Source organism: Euprymna scolopes, chromosome 45 (genome assembly GCF_053919585.1).
Source record: "Euprymna scolopes isolate OS-2025 chromosome 45, ASM5391958v1, whole genome shotgun sequence".
Lineage (NCBI taxonomy): Eukaryota > Metazoa > Mollusca > Cephalopoda > Sepiida > Sepiolidae > Euprymna > Euprymna scolopes.
Window position 1 is genome coordinate 55,836,936 of NC_136526.1, and position 20,128 is coordinate 55,857,063.

General features: G+C 31.1%; 1 protein-coding gene across 1 annotated transcript; it reads left to right on the forward strand.

The window, feature by feature from the left end:
* Positions 1 to 3,136: 3,136 nt before the first annotated feature.
* LOC145269702 (uncharacterized) lies at positions 3,137 to 12,759 on the forward strand. Its single transcript, XM_080125424.1, has 2 exons — positions 3,137 to 3,200; positions 11,220 to 12,759. Exon 2 carries the CDS (start codon positions 11,333 to 11,335, stop codon positions 12,617 to 12,619), a length of 1,287 nt encoding a protein of 428 aa, XP_079981550.1. The 5' UTR covers positions 3,137 to 3,200; positions 11,220 to 11,332; the 3' UTR covers positions 12,620 to 12,759.
* The last annotated feature ends 7,369 nt before the right edge of the window (positions 12,760 to 20,128 follow it).

A 20,128-nucleotide genomic window follows, 5' to 3' on the forward strand; every position in this document is an offset into this window, starting at 1 on the left:
CGGTTTTAGTCAGAAATAAACTTATTGTTAAAAAGAAAAATCACGTAAAATGATCAATTAGCTTAAAGAAAATAAAAAAAATTAGGTTAATTTTTACGACTTACCCCAGAGCGACCAGAGTATGATAAACACCCCAACCTCCCCATGTTAAAAACGGCTTTTGGACTAAACACCTCCCAACCGACCACCCCATGTTAATTATATTATTATTATTTTTTTTTTTTTTACATAGGCATCACCACTTATCAAGGCCAAGAGGCCACTCGAGGATAAGGGTTTAGAAATTGTACAATAGCAATCGCTAGTAATACAGATTCGGTAAATTTGTTAACTTATATGGAACGGCTCATCAAGAACTTGTTTACGTTAGACTTGAAGACAACCATATTGTAGTCAGCTGGAAAGCAGGAAAACAGAAGACAATTCCATAGGCGTGCAGTTCTAGCAGTGTCAGAAATCGCCATTAAAAATGCGTAATAAAAACTTGAATAATTAGACTTACTATCTTTCGAAGCTTATAACTACTTGAAAAATGAAATTTAAACCCCATTTTTTTTTCAATAAAATGAGCAAAGACCAATGTTAAAAATAATAACAGGTTTAATAGCAAAATATGCAATATTTGTTTTTTTTTTTTTAAATCAGTTTCCTTTAAAACAGATTTGAAAAAAATCAACGAATTTTAACTTCTTTCGAATATAATAAATATGTATAAATTCCAAAAAATCACCTACCTATAAAAAATACTAATCAATGGGTACTTCCATTCTTCATTGTTAAAAATGTATCCATATTCATATTTTATATTCCATGTACTTCTAAATAAAATAATTTTTAAGCAAGGATTAAAAAGTACTGCGTCATATCAGATGGTCACAACTGGAAGAAAGGGAGACAAACGTTTCCCTTTCTTCCAGTTGAGAACTTTGGTGGCCTAAAAGCTCCATAAATAATCTCCTCTTTCTATTTCTGGCATGTGTTTGCTGTCAAAAGTTAGTTAAAAATGGGTCACCATATTTGATGAATGATCATATTCACTCGTAAGTAAGTTTACTTTTATAAACAAGCCCTTCGACAAATTTTCCATTTTTTTTTATCCCATTAAAGAAATACATGAGTTTTTGACTTAAAATATTTTATTTCTTCTTTATCGAATGATTTTTTTTTTAATATCTGAAGTATACAACATTGAATGAAATAGAAAAAATTATAGTAAGTGCTTAATATTTACTTGACAATATTTAAAAAATGTGAGGTTTCACTAAAAAAAAAAAAGAATCAACGTGTTATTTTTAAAAGTTTTAAACTTTTTTTGCTCAAAACTATTCTTTTTTGTTGTTGTTGTTTTAAATTAGATTATTTCATTTATTTATCTTTTATCTTCAATTTGTGATATATAAACCTTAGGTGAGAAAATTATTTTCATTTTAATAGACATTTCAAAATGGAAGGATAAATTAAAAAAAAAGTTTGTCTAGAATATTATATTCGGTTTATTGGAAAGAGCATAAAATTTCACATTGTACCTGAAAATATCGTAAAAATTGAACGAATAGAAAAATTTTCGTAGATTTTTAAATGAAAAGAAATTAACTCGTAAAATTCAATTGATTTCATTGCGTAGAAAAAAATGGCCGCATGAGCGCGCGCATGCACTTTGCAAACACTGTTTAATATATATATATATATATATATATATATATATATATATATATATATATATATATATATATATATATATATACCTATTTACTATGCCTCCCCACGAGACAGAGTTAGACACCAGGGTCGTTTTTTAACGTGGGGAAAAGGTACAAAAATAAAAATTGTCTCAGTCGTGAAGGATTTCTCCTCCACCGAAAGAGAACAAGAAATAGAAGTGCAGCATCTGAAGAACAGATGGTATTTATTTGCTCCCCCACTGAGCAAATTAGGCACAAGGCCGTTTTTAATGTGAGGTAAAAACCAGCTCCCCTAAAAGTAGGCAAAAAGGGGGCACTCTGGTTACCAAAAATAATAATTGTCCCAGTATAGAGGGTTTCCCCTCCATTGACTGGTACAAATTATCTTAAGTGCAGCATCTGCCGGAACAGATACTACACTTTGATCTTGACCCGAAGGCCAAGATATATATATATATATATATATATATATATATATATATATATATATATATATATATCCATTATTTTTTAAAAAACTTTAATAGTTTATTTTGGAAGTATATTCTATAAAGAAATTAACAAACCACGTTAAAAAGAGAAATTACGAGTTTTATATATTTTAAAAAGAGAAATTATGAGTTTTTTTTTAATATGTTATTCGCAGTTTTGTGTTAGGAGTGTCAAAAATCCCCCCAAAATTCTGACACATTTTGTGTATTGCCTTGTAAAAACAATATCTAGTTGAAGAACGGTAATAAAAATGTGTTTTTAATCGATATTTATTCAATAATTTATAAAAAAAACTATTTATTTTTATATAAAACACATTATTAGATCCAAAGGCTTAAATAAAACCAGAAAAAAAAAAATCATTTTTATTATTTTTTTCATCATTTTTTATTAGACTAAATGTACGACACCCGAAACCGCTGTAGCTGTATTGCTTTTAAAATTTGGTCTTTCTAAAAGGTTTGACAAATTGGCGTATTTAAGGCCAAATTTGGCCCTTTTTTACGCTCATTCATTACAAAAAAATATGGTAGCCAAAAACATACGTCATGAAAGACCGTATAAAGGGGCCAAATTTGGCCTTAAAAAGGCCAACCTGTCAAACCTTAAAAAGGCCAAAAATTAAAAACAATACTGTGGCCTCGATTATTGTACATTTAGTCTAATAAAAATGATGGAAAGATAATGAAAAATAAAATATTTGGGGGCTTTATTTCAGCTCTAGGATCTAATAGTGTGTTTTATATAAAAATAAAGTTTTTATAACTTTTTGTCTGTCAAATAATTTACGCCGCTAAACTACACATTTACCTTCTTTAAGCTACTTGATAAATTTACGTGATTTAAAAAAAAAAAATAAGAAGTTTATTTCTGAATAAGAACCGAACAATATATTACTCTGGTCTTTATTATCAACATTTTTTGATTTTATGCGGAGCTGCTTTTCGGCGTCACCATTTTGAATTTTGACTGCGGACTGGATACTAAATTCGAAAATCTTTCCAAGCGAAAGGAAATCCGATAAAAGTAAGTATAATGCTATTTTAATTAGTTTATATTTTGTAAATATGTTTTGTTTTGTTTTTTTTACATTTTCTTTTTTACATTTCTTTAATTAAAAAAAAATATTCAATTATTTGATCAATGTTCACTGGTTGTCCAACCTGCAAAGGGTGTTTATTCCGAAAGTCGTTCTTAACATGAGAAGGTTAAAAAAGGAAAATGCGGGGTTGTATTACAATACACAGGTGTACGAAAAAGTGGTAAAAAATAAATAAATATATATATAACAAATAAATATTATCAAAGCAAAGATAAGTTACTCTTCTACCTACCTGGAAGGGATTTTTAGTGGTTTTACTCACTTTAAAATGTTGGTTCTAATGCAGAAAGTGATCCGCACGATTTTTTAAATCGTATTTCCACGTTTAATTAAAGTTTTATGAGATGTTTTTTTTTTTTAATTCAATTGTAAGGTTAAAGTACAGAATAGGTACAAAACACCCTCCCCATGTTAAGAATGGCTTTTTAGATAATAACGTTATTCTTTCAGCACGGGTCACGCTCTGCATGAGTACCAAAATGTTTAATCGGTTCTAAATTCATACAGTGTTTATCGATATATGTGAAAAAGGAATTTAGGAAAACTCGTCCCCGGAAAACTGGTCAATTATTGAATAAATATCGATTAAAAACACATTTTTATTACCGTTCTTGAACTAGATATTGTTTTTACAAGGCAATGCACAAAATGTGTCAGAATTTTTTGGGATTTTTTGACACCCCTAACACAAAACTGCGAATAACATATTAAAAACCCCTCATAATTTCTCTTTTTAAAGTGGATTGTTTATTTTCTTTATGGAATATACTTAAAAAATAAACTATTGAAGTTGTTTAAAAAAAAATAATAAAAATATTATTTTTCATTTAAAAAACAAAACAATGTTTACAAAGTGCCTGCGCACGTTCATGTAGACATTTTTTTATGGAACGAAATCAAGACATTTTTTCTACGTAATGAAATGAATTGAATTTTATGAGTTAAATTTTTTTCAATTTTTAAACTTTAAAAATCTATACAAAATTTTCTAATGGTTTTTTTTTTTTTTACGATATTTTCAGGTTCAATGTGAAATTTTATGCTCTTTCCAATAAACCGAATATAATTTTCTAGACAAGCGTTTGTTTGTAATTGGCACCATTTTGAAATGTCTATTCAAATGAAAATAATTAACTTTCTCACCTCAAATTTATATGTCACAAATTGAAGATAAAAGATCAATAAATAAAATAAGCTAATTTAAAACAAAAAAAATAGTTATTTGCAAATTTACCTGTAAAGACCAAAGTTTAAAACCTTTTTTTAAAAACCACGTTGAATTTTTTTTTTAAGTGAAAGCTTATAATCTTGTTACATTGTTCAGAGAATTTCGTAGAATTACGACAATTTTTTCTATTTCATTCAATGTTTTTTTTTTATATTAAAAAAATAAATTCACTCCAAAAGAAGAAATAAAATATATTAAATCAAAAACTCATGTATTTCTTTGAGAGAAGAAAAAAAAATAATAAAAAATTTGTAGAGTGTTTTTTTTTAAAAGGCAAAAACTGATCAGTAAAATATTATAATTTTTCAAGTACGGTGACTCATATTTTTTTTCATGCACAAGGCGTGATGGCTCGCGCGTATGTGTTGTTTTTACGTTTTATAGCCCTTTTATCCATCTGTATTTTAAAACAGGACGAAAGGCAAGAAACATTGGCTTGCTAACACTGGTTAATGCTTATGTAATGGTGGTCTTTTCAAACAGTTGCTTTAAAAAATTCTTTTATCTAAAAAATACATGGAATATAAAATATAAATATGGACAAACTCTCATAAAGGAAGAATGGAAGCGTCTGTTGATTAGTATTTTATATAGGTAAGTGATTTTTTTTAATTTATATATATTATATTTAGATTAAATTCGTTGAATTTCGTGAAATCTTTTTTAAAGAAAACCAATTTAAAAAAATATTGTATATTTTTCGATAAAACCTTTTATGATTTTAAAGTTTGATCTTTGCTCCTTTTATTGAAAAAAAATTAGGGTTTAAATTGCATTATTCATATTGTTATAAGCTTTGAAAGATAGCGAGTCTAATTAATCACCCCTATTTTAATGGCCACTTCTGAGACTCCTAGTAATACACATCCCATAATGTTAAAAAAAATATTTTTACTTGTTTACTGTTACTGTTATTTAAAAAAAATAAAATTGATTTTTCTAAATGTTCGTTTTCTACCTAGCTTTGTAAGTTATTTAAAAAGAGTTTTTATTTAGTTAAAAAAAAAAAAACAAGTAATGTCGAGTGTTACTTTTGAACAAAAATGTCCGACATGAGAGGATTACATCTTAGGAGTCTCGATAATCGCTCAAAAATAGAAAATTAAAGAAAATACTGAGGTAAATATAGCTTTAAAACGAGCCCATCCAAAAGAAAATAAATTTGTATATTTTTCAGGTAATGTCCAAAATCATTTCTCGGAAGTAAATCAAGCAACCGGAAGTGAATACAGTCGATTATGTAACAAAACTGAACAGAAGACACGAAAAACGAAATCATGTATTTATTAAAAAATTACTTTAGTTTTTAACATCTCTTGTGTTATTATGAAACAAAAAAAAGAAAAGAAAAGAAAATGCTCCTTGTATTATCAAATAATAAAACAAAATAACCCTTATCCCGAGTGGCTTATAGGCCTTGATAAATGGTGATCCCCATGTAAACAAAAAAAAAAATTTTATTTATAAAAATTAATTCAATTTTAACACTTTTTCTGTTCACAAAACAACAAAAGGCACTTCTACAGTATGCAGATGGTGACTATCTTTTCTTTATGCGTTTCACTAAAGTGTCACCAGGTGGCGCTTCTCAGTCAAAAAACATTTAGATTATTAATTTGTTGACCCTTCAAAGTTGCTTTAATTAAAAAAGAAGTTTCATTTAAATTATTTATTTGTTAAAAATAAAAAAGGAGATATTTTACTTTATAAAAATCCAATGTTGCTTTTTATTACAAAAAATTGTTTTATTAAAATTATATTTTCTCATGCAGACTTTTAAATAAATGTTTTCCCAATTGATACACTTTTATACAATAAATGTTTTGGTTTTCAAATTTTTTTCTGTTCAGAAAAAAAAGTTGTTTTTTTACTTCTTTGTTGCGTTATTTGATCAATGGCATAATCATGTTGACACACCGGTTCTCGCTGGATCACCGAAGTTAAGCAACGTTGAGCCTGGTCAGTACTAAATGGGTGACCATTTGAGACTTCCAGGTTCTGTAGGTTCTCTCTGCTTATCTCGGCATTGTTTCCAGTCATCCTGCTCTTCTTGCCACTGGACTCAAACAGTGACGATTCAGAAGAGGTGTGGTTAGAGATTGCACAACCCTTGCTTCACAATTACATGTGCAGCTGCCTCCACAGAGGGTATTCTTTGTCTTTCGAAACTGAACGGAGGCATCAAATATTTGATCAAGAAGAAATTAGAGTTATCGCCCCCTAACAATAGCTGTCTTCTGCATAACGCAGAAGTGCCCCAAAGGATTTTTAGACAAAAAATTCTTATATTATCAAATAATGAAAAAAAATATTTTATTCAAAATACTTAATTTAGTTTTAACATTAACATAATTTAATAAATTATTTTATATGATAATTTAATAAATTATTTTATATGATAATTTAATAAATTATTTTATATGATAATTTAATAAATTATTTTATATGATAATTTAATAAATTATTTTATATGATAATTTAATAAATTATTTTATATGATAATTTAATAAATTATTTTATATGATAATTTAATAAATTATTTTATATGATAATTTAATAAATTATTTTATATGATAATTTAATAAATTATTTTATATGATAATTTAATAAATTATTTTATATGATAATTTAATAAATTATTTTATATGATAATTTAATAAATTATTTTATATGATAATTTAATAAATTATTTTATATGATAATTTAATAAATTATTTTATATGATAATTTAATAAATTATTTTATATGATAATTTAATAAATTATTTTATATGATAATTTAATAAATTATTTTATATGATAATTTAATAAATTATTTTATATGATAATTTAATAAATTATTTTATATGATAATTTAATAGAAGTGTTTTCTTTTTATTTCATAATAACACAAAAATTGTCTAAACTAAATTAATTCTAATGAATAAAATATTTGCTTTCTTTGATAAATACATGTGTTTTCTTCCTTTTCTTTTTGTTTTGTAATAGCCAAAATGTGTTAAAGCTAAAGTATTTTTGAAATAAATATATGGTTTCGTTTTTTGGGTATTGACTCCAAGATCAATTTTTTTTTTTACAAGAGTATACAAGTAAAAAGAAATTTAACAAATATTATGGTGGTATGTATTATCTTAAAAATTATTATTGAATTGAAAATAAGTCATGTCAGTTATAAGTCTAATAATTTTTATAAAAGTGTCAGGAGAAAATGGTAAGTTAATGTTTGATTTTTTAGGTGTTTATGGAGTAAATTTGAACATTTTTTAAATGGGGACATTTGTATATAATAATGGTATATCTAAGCTGTGTATAGTTTTGTTATGTATATTAATGTTTTTTTTTTATCTTATTGAGTAAATCTCCGGAATTCTTTCTGTGGAAGATCTTTATATGCCTACAGGGTGACCACGAGGTATGCAAATGAGATACTCCTGATTGGAGATAAAAGAGCAGTGATTTGGGGAAGGAAGGCATTCTGAAGTTAGATTGCGAGCAGAGAAGTTGTATCTGTAGAAGAGAAAAGTCGGATTTGGGGAGAGAAAAGCTAAAGTTGCAGAAGTTCGTTTTGGAGTGGAGAGAAGACGCGTCAAGTGGTAACCAAAAAGTGAAAGTTCGGACAGCAGTGTCACGCAGGCGACAAGCTATTTCGGCCCATCAAGCAAATTAACATGGGCTGAGTGGAGACTGAGCACTCAGATGTTGAGACCCTTTACATTAAAGACAAATTAGACTCAGTCGAACCCTCCATAAAGGTCACCTATGAAACAGAAAACAATCACTCATTACCTTTTCTAAGCATACTTATTTTAAAATCCAATAGTAAACTTTCAAAGTTCACTACTTTCAAAACTACACACAAAAATGATTACATATATTTCTACTCACACCATAATAACAAAATAAAAACAGATATGATAATTAGTTTCTTCTTACAAAGAATTCAAACATCTCACAAACACTTGTCCCATCTAACAGTACCACATTGAGGCCTAAGATGAGGGCGAGTTTCTTCACCGAAATATTTTGGTAAACATTATTTTGAATTGTTTATTATTTATTTTTACATTGGGTGGCTTCAAAGCATATTTATATATATATATATATATATATATATATATATATATATATATATATATATATATATATATTTGTTATTGTTGTTTTTTTTTCAAGCGATAAATACGGTTAATATTGGCTCCGCCTCGAACCTCATTTTTCTTTTTTTTATTTACTTAAACAAGAACGACCGACCGCGTTTTTGTGTGGCTTACCTCGTGTTCGTAATGAAGAAGAAAGAAACAAAAATGGCTGCCCTGTTTCTTTATATGCCTACAGGGTGACCACGAGGTATGCAAATGAGATGCTCCTGATTGGAGATAAAAGAGGAGTGATTTGGGGAAGGAAGGCATTCTGAAGTTAGATTGCGAGCAGAGAAGTTGTATTTGTAGAAGAGAAATATATATATATATAGTTAACCATATCATATATGTATTGATGCTTTTCACTTCCGGTTGAATCATGGTGTAGCAGTAAGATGTCAGGTTTTCTTTCACTTTCTTTTCTGCCTTCATATCGCTGGTTTGAGCTTGCTTGCCAACTACCATTTTTTTTGCTCAACACACACCTGCTAGTTTATATAAAAAGCAAAATGTGTGTGTTTGTATGTCACCAAAAAACTTTGGACAGAGGTGACGAATCCTCACGAGATTAAATAAAAATCAGTTTCTTTGAAGTTTATGCGTCACAATTCTCACGACTATTAGAATTACAAAACCGCAGTTGCATTGTTGACAAAGCTTATTATGTTGGATATAGAGCTTGGGCAATGCCAATGAAAGCAGAGGTGTGTACACATGCACATTTCCAATGGATTTATGATCTACATTCTTGTGCCCCATAATATGACCAGAATTATAATTATCACCAAAAACAAAGAAATTTTTATATTTTAGGTTGAGAGGTTATAAATTGCAAAAAATCAAAAATCAAAATGTAATATAGTTAATATTACATTTCAGGAATGTGGGTTGATATCTATATAAGACAGTTGATATAAACGACAAAAAAGAGAGAAAAGGAAGGCAGAGTACAGACGGCTTTTGAGCATGATTGACATTTCTCCACATTGCTGAGACACACACACAAACCAACCCCTACAACTAAACACCTCTCTCTTTGTTGATGGGCAAAAGCTTAATTGTAAATAAAACTTATGTCAATAAATTCATCTCTGTTGATTTTAAACAACAGAAAAATTGTCAGGTGTATATATGATTTCAGCAAGCATTTGAAAAGTGCAAGCTAGAAAAGTATACATTTCATAATGCAACAACTCACATGGGAAAGCAAGATAAAGAAAAATTATATCCTTGCAATGAATATAGATCATTCCACATCGACAGTAGTGATAAGTATTCAAATGCTCTTTCTTTGAAGTTTATGCCCCACAATTCTCACAACTATCGGGTTAGAATCATAAAAATGCAGTTGAATTGTGGATAAAACATGATGTTGGATATAAAGCTTGGGTAAGACCGATGAAAGCAGAGGTGTGCACACATGCAGATTTTAGATGGATTTTTTATCTACATTCTTGTGTCCCATAATACATACCAGAATTGTAATTATTACCAAAAACAAAGAAATGTTTATATTTCAGGTCACGAAGATGTGAATTGTGAAAAATAAAAAATAAAATTGTAATAGTTTTAATATTACATTTCTGGAATGCAGGTTGATGTCTATGTAAGACAGTTGATATAAACTACAGGAAAAGAGAGAAAGGGAAAATAGAAGACGGACAGCCTTTGAGCATGATTGACATTTCTCCACATTGCTGAGACACACACACAAACCAACCCCTACAACGAAACATCTCTCTCTTTGTTGATGGGCAAAAGCTTAATTGTAAATAAAACTTGATAAATTCGTTTCTCTGTTGATTTTAAACGACAGAAGAATTGTCAGGTGTATATATGATTTTAGCAAGCATTTGAAAAATATATATACATTTAATAATACAACAACTATTGTAAAGTGAAATATCCTCACTTTGAATTAAACATACACACGGGAAAACAGGCTAAAAAATGATATCCTGGCAATGAATATAGATCATTCCACATCGACAATAGTGGTAAGTATTCAAATGCTCATATTTAAAATATTGTAAATGTTTGTACACATCTATTTTTCAATTATGTTTATATGGTTTATTAACTAAAATATCTTATTTTATTTGCATTATTATCACAACTATTAAGGTTAATAATACAAGAATATTTTATTTTTAATATACAACTTTTATCTATAAGTATTCCATTTCTAATGGTGATAAGTATTTTAATGCTTACGTTCAAAATATTTAAATATTTGCACACATCTATTTCTAAATATTATTTATTATTGTACAATAATAAACTAAAATATTTCATTTGCAGAGTCAACCATTATTTTATGAACCTATGTATACTAAACTATATGCACATAATTATCACAACTATTTAGATTAAAATTTGTTATTAATATAATGAATTCACAGTATAATTTTTATACTAGAAATATTCCATTTCACATGACATACTTAAAATATTCTTGCAATGGTGATAAGTATTCTAATGCTTATATTGAACATATTTGAATATTTGTGTACAATTTATTTTTTAAATAATATTATTGTACAGTTTATTAACTAAAACCTCTTATTTTATTTGCAGGGTTTATAGCACAGACTATTACTTTATGAACTTTTGAGGAATAAAACTATACATAGTCACATTCACAAAAGGCTTATTTTTGTATTTGAAGATCATATGAATTAAATGTGAACATGGGAAAACAAGCTGGAAAAAAAGCTTTTCCTTGCCAAGAGTGTAACTCATCACTCGCGACGATGTCAGATTTGAAAAAACATATGAGAATTCACACTGTTAACAAACTTTGCAAAGTGTGTGGGTTATCATTTCCTAAGGGAATCAAGTTACAAAAACACATGCAAACGCACAAGGGAGAAAAACATTGTCCATGCCAAGTTTGTGGAAATTCATATTCAAACAAATCTAATTTAAAAATCCACATGATGACACATACTGGCGAAAAACCCTTTTCTTGTGAACTTTGTGGCTCATCTTTTACAATGAAGTCAAGTCTGAAAATCCACCGGCGAACACATACAGGCGAGAAACCTTATTCCTGTCAGGTCTGTGGGTCATCATATACGTCGAAAGGTGGTCTGCAGACACATATGTACGCCCATACAGGAAATAAACCTTATTTGTGCAAAGTGTGTGGATATGAGTGCATAGCAAGGTCACACTTGCGTGACCACATGCGTATACACACTGGAGAGAAACCTTTTTCTTGTGAAGTCTGTGGAAAAGCATTTTCACTCCAATCGACTCTAAACAAGCACATGTATACACACACTGGTGAAAAATTCCATTCTTGCGCCGTATGTGGCGCCTCGTTTGTAACAAAGTCTGATCTGAAGACCCATATGCGTGTACATACTGGAGAGAAACCATATTCTTGTGCAGTTTGTGGCTCTTCTTTTACAACAAGCAGCGGATTAAAAACACATGAACGGACACACAGTAGAGAAAACCACTACACTTGTGCTATCTGTGGATCTTTGTTTGCATCGCTATATGGACTAAATACACACAGAATAAAACACACTGGAGAAAAACCTTCCTGTGATATATGTAATGCTTCGTTCTCAGCCAAATCTCATTTGAAACGACACATGAGAGTTCATACTGGAGAGAAACCTTACTCTTGTGACGTTTGTCCTTCATCGTTCCCTGTTAAATCCAGCCTTATTGCCCACATACGAACCCACACTGGAGAGAAACCATATGCTTGCAAAATGTGCAACTCTGCATTTAATACAGTAAACAGTTTGAAACTTCACACATGGACGCACACAGGAGAAAAACCTTTTACCTGTGAAGTGTGTGGTGCAGGATTTAGAGAGAAAGCAAAGGTTACAGTACACATGCGAACACACACCGGAGAGAAACCTTATCATTGTGAATTTTGTGGGTCAACATATGCAAGCAGGCCACAGGTAACGAGACACAAGAGACTAATTCATGGATATGTAAAGAAAGTCTAAGTGCCTACAAGACACTACCCTCAAGTGTGTTCAGTCGCTTTATACAGGGGTTTGTTAAGACACTTTTTAGTTATAGATGATGAAACACAGTCTCTAAATTACGAATATATATAAATGTAAATCATGTAGAATTACAGTGAAATTTATTGTTTGACAAAAGAATACGATTATTAAAGCATTTCCTTGTCTCATGGATTATCAATGAATGGCTCATTTCATCAGAGGAAATGCCATTTTCAAAATAGATATTGGTAATTGTAGTTAAAAAAAATTACATTGTCCCAAACAAAAAATTTTTTTAGTTAATGAAAAAAATTTACATTGTTCCAAACAAAAAGAAATTTCATATAATGAAAAAAAAAAATTTACATTCTCCCAAACAAAATTTTTTCAGTTAATGAAAAAAAAAAAAATTATGTTGTCCCAAATCAAAAAATTTTCAGTCAATGAAAAAAAATTAAGAAATATATGCAGGGTTTGAACCTATAGACCACGTCATGCAAAACCTCCGGTATCAACTTATCCACAGTAGAATTTTCACGGCCCATTATTCTATCATTGTTACTAAGTGATGATATGGAAAAAATGGCTTTACCGATGATAGATGAATTAAAATAACGATTATCGGTAATTATCAGGGGTATTCTGAAACAAAACTTAACTAAGATCATTCCTTGACTTATATATTAAAGTTCTGTAAATTTAAAAGTAAATCTCTTCAGCCGTTTCGGAGTCTATAAGGAACAGACAGAGAAGCACAAATACAGACAATGTTACATTTATATTTTAGAGATTACTTCAATTGAAGATGAATGTTGACAGTATTATACAACCTGTAATTGTTTTGATATATAAAAAGATACAATTGAAGACTAAATTATCATTTACAAGAATTTATTTACACCTTGATTATATATATAGAAAATCTGAATGTCTACTAGATACTGCCCTTGCATTTATTTGATTATTTTGTACAGTAGTTTGTAAGACACTTTGAAATGCAGATACTTAGAAATACACCCTGATGAAGTCTTCCCACAAATAGCCTGTGCAACCCTGTGCCCCTCTTGCTCAACAACACTCAACAACCCATGGGTTTTCTCTTTTATCTCTTCTAATCATGTAGTCTTGACGAGTTCACATGTATAAAAAAACAAAACACAGAAAAAAAAATTCAGACACATTCTATATGCATCAGTTGTACTCTGGGCCTCTTTGCGACCATGTCAACCTCTTAATGTTAATGTCTTTATCATTAGTCGATTCATGTCGACCACCTAAAGGTCTCTCTATTTGGTCAAAGCTGCAACCTGCCTTCAACTCTTTTCATCTCAGTCTCATAAATGCCTCTCTATTTGGTCCTTTTATTCCTTTCATTATGCCTGCTAAAGGTCTCTCTATTTGGTCCAATTGACAACCTCTTCAAATCTCTTCATCTCGGCCACATATAAATGTATCTTTTATTTGAACAAAGATGCAACCTGCTTTCACCTCTCATATAAATAGACATTTTGCCATTTTGTTTTCTCATTCCCAGAAAAAAAAATTCAGGAGTATTTTTCATAGAGTATGCTATTCACACACATAAACTTGACTGGCATTCTACTTATAAACAAAATTTCAGTCAAGACCGATCACATAATGAAAATACAACTGTAACATATCATATGTATATAAATATATATGGAAGTTTTTAAAAAGCTGAGAGCAATGCAGAAAGGACTGGAGCCACAATAGTAAGGAAAGGAAAAAAAACAAACGATAATGAGGACAGAGAATTAATGAGAAGGCGGGACAAAGCATCTGCTGCAGAATTGTGCTCACCTGAGATATGTCGGATATTGCTGGTAAATTGCGAAACAAAATCCAAGTGGCATGTTTCACGGGGAGAATATTTGTCCGGCTTAGAACGAACTGTGTATGTAAGTGGATGGTGATAAATGTAGATCACAAGTTGATGGCCCTCCAGTGATCATTGGAAATGTTTCACTGCAAGGTACATTGCCAGGAGTTCATGGCCAAAGGTGTTGTAACGTTGTTCCGCTGGTTTGTAACTGTTGTTGGTGCTGCTGTTGCAACACTGCACCTACAGCTGTGCCTGATGCATCAACGCCAATTTTGTTTTCACTTCATTAAAAGCTTTAACTGAATATAATATTCTAGACAAGCGTTTTTTTTAATTAACTCCTCTCCCCATTTTGCAATGGTCGTGTACTATCTTAGATGTGCTGCCATAAATGGTAGTGTTATCAGCATAAATGTCTACAAATGATGAAAGGATGTGATTTAGAAGGTCTATATATCACAAATTGAAGATAAAAGATAAATAAATGAATAATCTAATTAAAAAAAATAATAGTTTTGTGCAAATTTACCTTTAAAGTCAAAAGTTTAAAACCTTTTTTTAAACCATGTTGATTTTTTTTAAGTGGAACCTCACATTTTTAAAATATTGTCAAGTAAATATAAAGCACTTACTATAATTTTTTCTATTTCATTCAATGTTGTGTTAGTTTAGATATTTAAAAAAAAATGATTCGATAAAGAAGAAATAAAATATTTTACATCAAAAACTCACGCATTTCTTTAAGAGAATAAAAAAAATGGAAAATTTGTTGAAGGGTTTTTTTTTTATATAAAAGTAAACTTGCTTATGAGTGAAATGTGATCATTTTCAAATACGGTGACCCATCTTTAACTAACTTTGGTTGACAGCAAACACATGTCAGAAATAGAAAGGGGGAGATTAATTATTGCGCTTTTAGGCCACCAAAGTTCTCAACTGGAAGAAAGGGACACGTTTGTCTCCCTTTCTTTCAGTTGTGACGATCTGATATGACGCGGTATTTTTGAATCCCTGCTTAAAAAATATTTTATTTAAAAAGTACATGGAATATAAAATATAAATATGGATAAATTCTTAACAATGAAGAATGGAATTACCCAGTGATTAGTATTTTTTATAGGTAAGTGATTTTTTGGAATTTATACATATTTATTATATTCAAAGTAACTTAAAAAGAAAACCGATTAAAAAAAAAACAAATATTGCATATTTTGCGAATAAACCGGCTATTATTTTAAAATTTGGTCTTTTCTCCTTGTATTGAAAAAAAAAATAGGGTTTAAATTACATTTTTCAAGTAGTTTTAAGCTTTGAAAGATAGTAAGTCTAATTATTCAAGTTTTTATCACGCATTTTTAATGGCAACGCCTGACACTGCTAGTGACGGACATGTCCCAAAAATTGTCTTTCTTCCGTTTTACTTGTAATTTATCCTGGAATATTTTACAAATGAGACACATTAAATCTTCCACTTGTAAAGTATTTCTTTCACCTCCTCATAACTTCTCCAAAATTGGCTCGTATTTTCCACATCCACCATTCAAAGGGTCAATAATGGTAGACGCACTGGTGCCAGATATCACGTGACCTAACTTTTCGGATTTTTCAGAACGAGGCTCGTCTGTTAACCCTACTTCCTTTATTCACACCGAATTTTCAATAAATGTTTTTAAATTATATTTTGATACATTTTTATACAATAAATAAGTAAGAGATTGGTCGAATTCACCGTCGCCTGGTATCACAGCTGTGGTGTGAGCATAGATAAATACCTCTCAACCCTTTTAAAACAATAAATAAATAATAAATCTATAATATAAATCTGAATGTGTGTGTGTCTGGTCGCGAATAGGCTCCTATATGATTGACTATTTAAAAAAACTGATTACAAGATCAAAGTGTAGTATCTGTTCTTCAGATGCTGCACTTCTATTTCTTGTTCTCTTTCGGTGGAGGAGAAGTCCTTCACGACTGAGACAATTTTTATTTTTGTACCTTTTCTCCACGTTAAAAAACGACCCTGGTGTCTAACTCTGTCCCGTGGGGAGGCATTGTAAATAGGTACATATAATGATAGAAGATGTATCGAGACACAGGAATAGGTATGTTTGATCTGGCAGAACGGTGGTTCATTAAAATTGTGGGGTCTGTATTCACGCCTGGCCTCCATAGAATGGAAATAGGCACAAACTTTAATAAAGACTTTTCATATCTATCTGCGTAAGTATACTTTTATAATTATGTTTCAGTTTGAAGAAATATGGTATAATAAAATTATAGGGTGTTCGTTCGCACCTGACCTCCATAGAATGGAAATATGTCACAAAGTTTAACAAGGTTTTTAAATATAGATCCACAGAATATTGTGATAAGTGTTTCAGTGTGAACAGGTATGGCATAATAAATTATGGGGTTTATCTATTTTATTTTTACTTTCGTCATATTTTACTTTTGTTTTGATACCACCAAATTCGAAGCTATCTCTTTACAACCCTTCCTTTTCATAACCTATCATCTATAAATATAAAAGCGAAAATGTATGTATGTGTGTTCGCTTTTTCTGTGTGTCTACAAAAGGCTTCTTTCAGAGAAGCGGTCGTTTGCTTCACAACATTTTAAAACTTATTATATCACATATAAATCGTAATATTTCACAGTTAACAACGAAGCTCGCCTGTCTATTTAATTTGCTCGATTTCGGGAAGATAAATATTCAACATTTGTCGCTCGCCGCATGTGGGTTAGTCCTTTTCCTATAACATCTTGGGGGGAAAAACAAAAAAGTGTTCAGCAGTAAATGAAATCCCACAGTCAAACTTGACCTCATTAACTCATTAAAACACACACCTGCTAAATCCAAGTAATTAAATAAATTCAAACGCATTTCCGTTAGCATGTCACGGTGGGGCAATGGTTAACGTTTCAACAACTCTCCCACAACGGTATAGGTTCGATCCTCATACTTACTTTTTTTTAACCCGCCCCCCCCACACACACACCTCCAAACACCCGGGCAACGACGGGTACCCCTCGCTAGTACTTTCATAAATCAGAGTCCATTTTCTGTAGGCTGTTTTTGAACCCAGTCAACGACGTGTACTTTTGCTAGTAAATAAAATCAAATAAAATAAAAGGTGTCAATGATTAGCAATATGAAGACCGGTTTCAACATTTGATATAGTAAATTTATTGAAGGAAACATCTTATTTTTTATGCATGTGCGCTCTGTTGTTGCAGAAAAGAAGAAATGATGAAATTTGTTTTTGATTCCGAAATTAAATGTGCGATTTTTCTGGACTTGCGGAAGTAATTATTCAATAAGAAACAACGAAATGGAGTTTCATTCTATATTCAAAAGCAACTTTATTTGTCATCTTTGTTAGCAGCGTGTACAAGAGAGAAACAGGTTAGTAGAAGAGTTCGGTGTTCGTGCGCGCTTGTATTTATAGTCGTGAAAAGAGTTCCTCATGTGGAAACGAAGATTAGATATCCGACAATTCGATATAGGTCAAGCCTGTTGAAAGAGAGAAAGAGAGAGAAAAGGATTTAATGTATTTACGCATGTAGGAACGTGCGTCCAACAGTAGAGACAGGGTAAAGGGTTAGTGTTTTGTGGTAAGAAAGAGTACGTGCGCTTGCCGCTTCACGCACGTGGAAGCAAGTTTTCACGCTAGACATGTTAACTTGTATTCACGTTCGGCCTGGGGCCAAAGCCTCAGGTTAAGTCTGCTGCCCGGCAAGGTCAGGAGGAAAGAGAGAGAGAGAGAGAGAGAGAGAGAGAGAGAGAGAGAGCGGTTTGTGATTTCGCCTTTTATGTACTCAGTCAGAATAAATTAGTTCCAGTTATGGGGAAATTCTTTACATGCAAATATGTCCGAGTCGATTGTCCAAGTAGTTATCCTGCTCGGCTTGAAAAACGAGCAATGTTGAGCGGCAAAAACATATTTTATCTTTTAGATGGGTCATGCGTTTTTGTGCTATATTGGTTAGCCTGGGGCCAAAGCTCACAGGCGGTTTGCTGACAGCCAGTAGGAAGAAAAGAGGCGATTTATGCATGATGTCTTTTATATGCTTTGGGTGGCTCCAACAAAGCTGTCAGAAAAAGATTTGAGAAATGTGTTTTTCTTTGAACGTTGATTGGATGGAAAGTGGATACCCTCAATCACGTGATCCCAGCCAGCCTGAATGATCGGCCCATCATCGGCCCATTACAAAACCGACGATAATGGGCTGATGATGAGCCGATCATTCAGGCTGGCTGGGATATTGCTCTGTTTTATGTCCACATGAAAAGACAAAATTTACTTTTTATCTCCACAGAATTTGCATGGGTTAGCAAATGTGCGCATCATAACTGAAATGTTATTTATTTTAATATCGCTGACGTATTCCTACAAATGTTTTGGTCTTAAATTATTTTTCTGTTTAGAAAAAAAAGTCTTGTTTGTTATCCATTTGCCGTGTTATTTGAGCAAGAAGAAATTAGAGTTAAGCCTCCCCCGACAATGGCGCCGCCCCTGTAATGCAGAAGTGCCAAACGTTTTAGTTTTTAAAGTTTTATTCATTTAAAAACACATCATATCACAAACTTATTTTAATTATAAATTATGTACAAATAAAGGGTAATTTTATGATTTTATAAATTTCCAACAATTGTTATTTGTTTTTATTTCAATAAATTGCTTCACAATAAAAATTATTACGTGATGAAAAACCTTTCTAATAATTAAAAAATAAATAAATGAACAAAAGGGACGATTCTGAGTCAGCACTGCTCTGGTAAGACGATCGCATAAAATCTCGAGGAACTTTAGTTGACTATAACTGATTAGAATCTCTAAAAATCATAAACTTTTGTTAATTTTTACAACTTACCCCAGCGTATTATAAACACCTCAACCTCCCCATATTAAAAACGGCTTTCAGAAATGGAGAGTAGAAAACGTAATTGAGAGTAGAAAACGGATTGTGGATGCATTATCGGCAGCTCCCATTACCCTCGCTTCTCTGTCCTCAATTTTTAATGAGTGATTTTTCTGACAAAGGGAGAAGAAAAAGCTGTTTTCTAGCTTGACAGTATTTTGCAGAGATGTCAGAAATTTTCTATTTCTATGTCCTTGTAGCCATGTCACTAGTAAGGGTGCTGGAGATAAACGTTTTATCTGGGCTGATGTTATTCGCCTGATAGTCAGGGATGCGAACCTTGGTTTAACCACTAAGGAGGCTGTCCTATCACCAGGTGCAAAGTACTGGAGCTGCTTTATTGCCATTTGGTGAATGGATTCTGGACCATGCAGTAGCTTCTGGTGGGGCCTCTCGATGCCATATTAGTGGGTAATTGTTACGGTTTTACCTTATCATGTTCTACAAATAAAAAAAACATTTCTTTGTTTCTTTTTCTCTCTTAGTTTCCCCTCTCTGTCCTGCTCTATGCAAGTCTGACGACCTAGTCCACAAATTCCAAAATTCCATTATGGCAAGTTTCAAGAAAAAATACACGATCAAACCCGGATCTCCAACTTCCAACGCAGACCCCCACTACCATGTCTCCTTCTCCAACATCAGGGGTCTACGTTCTAACCTTCTAGAGATTGAAACCGAATTACAGGAAACTAAACCTGACCTTTTATTTTTAAGTGAAACTGGCATTGGACAGGCTATTT